We start from the raw sequence: 3,727 nt of genomic DNA on the forward strand, positions 1-3,727 counted from the left end.
TTCAAGAATTAATTATCATATCTGAAAGTGACTGCTAATTTCGAGAATTAATTATCACATCTGAAAGTGACTGCTTATTTCAAGAATTAATTATCATATCTGAAAGTGACTGCTAATTTCAAGTATTAATTAAGCAGCAACCTATTCCTTATGCATATTCTTGTGTAATATTTTCTTACCAAACTCTTTTCTAGAGCTTCTGCATTAACTTCTCCAATAATCCGAATCTTAGCCACCTTTCTGATGTTGGAAAATGGTCCCACATCACAACGAGTTTCTTTACAAACGGCAGTTTTGCAATTCTGAAAAAAAGAAATATCTAATATAGGGAAATAACTAAAAAAAAATTAATCAATAAATTTATAAAGTGTTGTACACAATACATTTTTAAAGCGAAACTCTACAATGTAATTTTAAATGTTTATAAAATAAATGATAATATGGTACTTCCAGATGAACTGTTTTCCTCGTCAGAATAACCCATAAATAACAAGAGATTTGAGCAGGAAAGGTACTGTGTAATTAAATTCTCTTGGTTTTGAACGAGTGTACAGAAAAAGAGAGAGACTGGATACAGTATGAAGCACGGTGAAACAATCTTTATTGAATAAAAAACGAGTATGTGGATCAAGGACAGCACCTGTACTAAAAGTCTGAAGGAGTTCAGAAATGTGGAGCAAGCCTGTTGAAAGTCAGTGAAGTTCTGTTGTAGACTGAGAAAAAATGACATTATATACATAGTTTTTTTAATGCTATTTTGCTCAGGATGAGTTCGTTACCTATTTACTGTTAAGTCATTCCCGTTGAAAGGTGAGGGAAGTTATATCCTCAAGGTATCAGCTGGCTCACCAGCTTGGATGAGTAGATTCTACATGGTTTCTACAGTTACAAATATTTAAGAATTACATAGGTTTTCAGCAGATTTTAAACAATTATTACATAGTTTTCAATCTCATTTAGTTTCTGTTATTTTTGCAATTGTGTTTCAGTAAGTATCTGACAGAAACCTTCAGTTTTTGCTGTATTTCTTGTATATTTTTGCTTTTGTTACATTAAGAGTCGAGTGACTAACAAAGTGTACCTTTAGTTTAAATTTTAATTGTTCTAACTTCTTCTCATGATCACCTTAAATAAGCAAGATTTAAAATGTTGTTGTTGTAACATTCATTCATGTTAGTATTCTTAGCATCGTTTGTTGATGTTAGTATTCTTAGCATTGTTTGTTGACGTCAGTATTCTTAGCATCGTTTGTTGACGTTAATATTTTTAGTAGTGTTGGTTCATGTTAGTATTCTTAGCATCGTTTGTTGACATTAGTATTTTTAGTAGTGTTGGTTCATGTTGGTGTTTTTAGTAGTGTTGGTTCATGTTAGTATTCTTAGCATCGTTTGTTGACATTAAGGGTTACCAGATTTAGAATGTAGCATTTGGCTCCACTAATTAAGGTTTAAAGTGTTTTTTTTAAGCTTCATCAGTGAAATCTAAATAAGATCTTATAGTAACGTGATATATGACTTAACTCAGGGTACATTTTCAATTAGAATTTACTTTTCTTTTATCTCATTTGGTTTAACTCACAAGGGGACCCAACACATTAACAAGACTAACTCGGTTTAACTCACAAGGGGACCTAACACACTGACAAGACTCACTCGGTTTAACTTACATGGGGACCCAACACACTGACAAGACTCACTTGGTTTAACTCACATGGGGACTTAACACACTGACAAGACTCACTCGGTTTAACTTACACAGGATCCAACAAACTGACAAGACCCCACTCGGTTTAACTTACATGGGGACCCAACACACTGACAAGACTCACTCGGTTTAACTTACAAGGGGATCCAAAACACTGACAAGACTCACGTTGTTTAACTTACATGAGGACCCAACACACTGACAAGACTCACGTTGTTTAACTTACATGAGGACCCAACACACTGACAAGACTCACTTGGTTTAACTCACAAGGGCATCCAAAACACTGACAAGACTCACATTGTTTAACTTACATGAGGACCCAACACACTGACAAGACTCACTTGGTTTAACTCACAAGGGCATCCAAAACACTGACAAGACTCACATTGTTTAACTTACATGAGGACCCAACACACTGACAAAACCTCCTTATTTTCCATCAGTCTTCTTCAGCTCTTGTCATTCACCAACTTACAAGATCACTTTCCCAACTATTTAGTGTATTGTTAATTGTGAAAGTGACATTAAACATTTGTTCTTTATACAAATCTGTGTCTCGTGTTTCCTTATTTGTCACTTAACTGTTACAACTCATTGGGAAGTCTTCACCCAAGCCCGAGATTTGAGAACCTCTGGTTGTAATCAGGCCTAATTTCTCTGCTTTATTGGTTATCTGTGAGGCACCACAAACTTAACTTTGTACCAGAGTCTGTATAACACATGAAGAAACCATGAATACTCACTCTTTAGTATTCCAGATTAGATATGATAACATCACAAGTTCTTAAAATATAAAATACGAATAACTAAGTTTATTGGCTCCTAACATACCAATATGTGTTCGAAATCCACATCTTTTGTCTCATCCTCAGTTGTTTTCTCAATATCTGTACCAGTCTCATCAAGTTCACCTAATGTGCGTATCTTACAGCTGCCTGATACATAGGTATTTGAGCCATCTCCAACCTAACGACAAGGAAAGTCAGAAATGAACTTGAGAGATGTAAATTAGACAAAACTAACAAAGTACAGGAGAGGTAGGATCTAGCTGGCAGTAGTATATCTTTTTTGCATTTTCCATATACACGTATATCAAATTAAACATAACTAGAGATACGCACAGTTACTTAGAAAAAGATAATGGAATGTTCCGTAAAGATCTTACTATTAATAATAATAATACTTTACTTGTTTAATAGTTTGGTTCGACTACTTGTATAAGTATCAGACTAAAGTACATGTGACTTTATTTTTCAAAATAAATGTTGTTTTTTTTTCAGGGAGATTCTGGTTACCTCAACTTGACGGACGTTAATCAGTTGTTCAGTATTTCTATCGAGTGACGATGGAACGAATATAATAAGGGTGACAACATCGATTGGACTTGGTGAAATCTTTGAGACCTGGAACAGAAAACAAATCATATAACATAATTCTAAATATAAGCATGTCTTAATGAAACACTCTTTTAAAAAAACTTACTTAATTTAAAGGTTTGCTTAAGGAAGTATATAGACCACAATATGATGTTTTTAGGGGTTGAAAGTGTAGCTAATCTTCTTTCACTGCAGTAAAGAAACAGTAATATCTCATTTATTTTCTGTAATTATTTTTCCTTTTCGTATTGGGACAGCGGTAAGTCTACGGACTTATGGTGCTAAAATACGGGGTTCGATTCCCCGCAGTGGACACAGCAGATAGCCCAATGTGACTTTGCTATAAAACAAACTCATCAATATGCCCCACGGTGTGATAGCAGTAAGTTTATGGACTTACAATACTAAAATCCGGGGTTCTTTGATTCCCCATTGTGGATACAGCAGATAGTCCAATATGGCTTTGCTTTAAAAGCTAATAAACAAATCTTTTCATAATTATACAGAAAATGACAGTGGTCATTGAACTTCATGAATGTTTCCAGTTCTTTCGTAACTTAATTTCTATACATTCACTTTTCTTCACAGGAAATAGTACTGTATTCTTCTTCTTCTGTAGCTTTTTCCCGTATCTATACGGGGTC

The 3,727-nt window shown here is 34.3% G+C and overlaps 1 protein-coding gene and 1 long non-coding RNA gene across 4 annotated transcripts in view; one reads left to right on the forward strand and one right to left on the reverse strand.

Annotated features, from left to right (window-relative positions):
- The window catches only part of LOC106472230, a 16,462-nt gene extending 12,741 nt beyond the window's left edge, over window positions 1–3,721 (forward strand). For 2 of the 3 annotated variants that reach the window (XR_002613421.1, XR_001291589.2), the window contains 2 exons: window positions 2,580–2,744; window positions 2,988–3,721. This is a non-coding gene — a long non-coding RNA (uncharacterized LOC106472230). Of the gene's footprint in view, window positions 1–453; window positions 692–2,579; window positions 2,745–2,987 lie in introns of all 3 variants that reach the window. The other variant, XR_002613422.1, reaches the window with a different exon arrangement.
- The window catches only part of LOC106472227 (integrin alpha-4-like), a 33,570-nt gene that overhangs the window by 5,312 nt on the left and 24,531 nt on the right, over window positions 1–3,727 (reverse strand). The window contains exons 16-18 of the mRNA XM_022400829.1: window positions 3,003–3,110; window positions 2,539–2,673; window positions 180–302 (exon numbers count right to left, since the gene is read on the reverse strand). Of these exons, the coding sequence (XP_022256537.1) occupies window positions 180–302; window positions 2,539–2,673; window positions 3,003–3,110 (366 nt within the window). The remainder of the gene's footprint in view (window positions 1–179; window positions 303–2,538; window positions 2,674–3,002; window positions 3,111–3,727) is intronic.

This window comes from Limulus polyphemus, unplaced genomic scaffold, assembly GCF_000517525.1.
Source record: "Limulus polyphemus unplaced genomic scaffold, Limulus_polyphemus-2.1.2 Scaffold5175, whole genome shotgun sequence".
In the NCBI taxonomy this organism is placed as follows: Eukaryota; Metazoa; Arthropoda; class Merostomata; order Xiphosura; family Limulidae; genus Limulus; species Limulus polyphemus.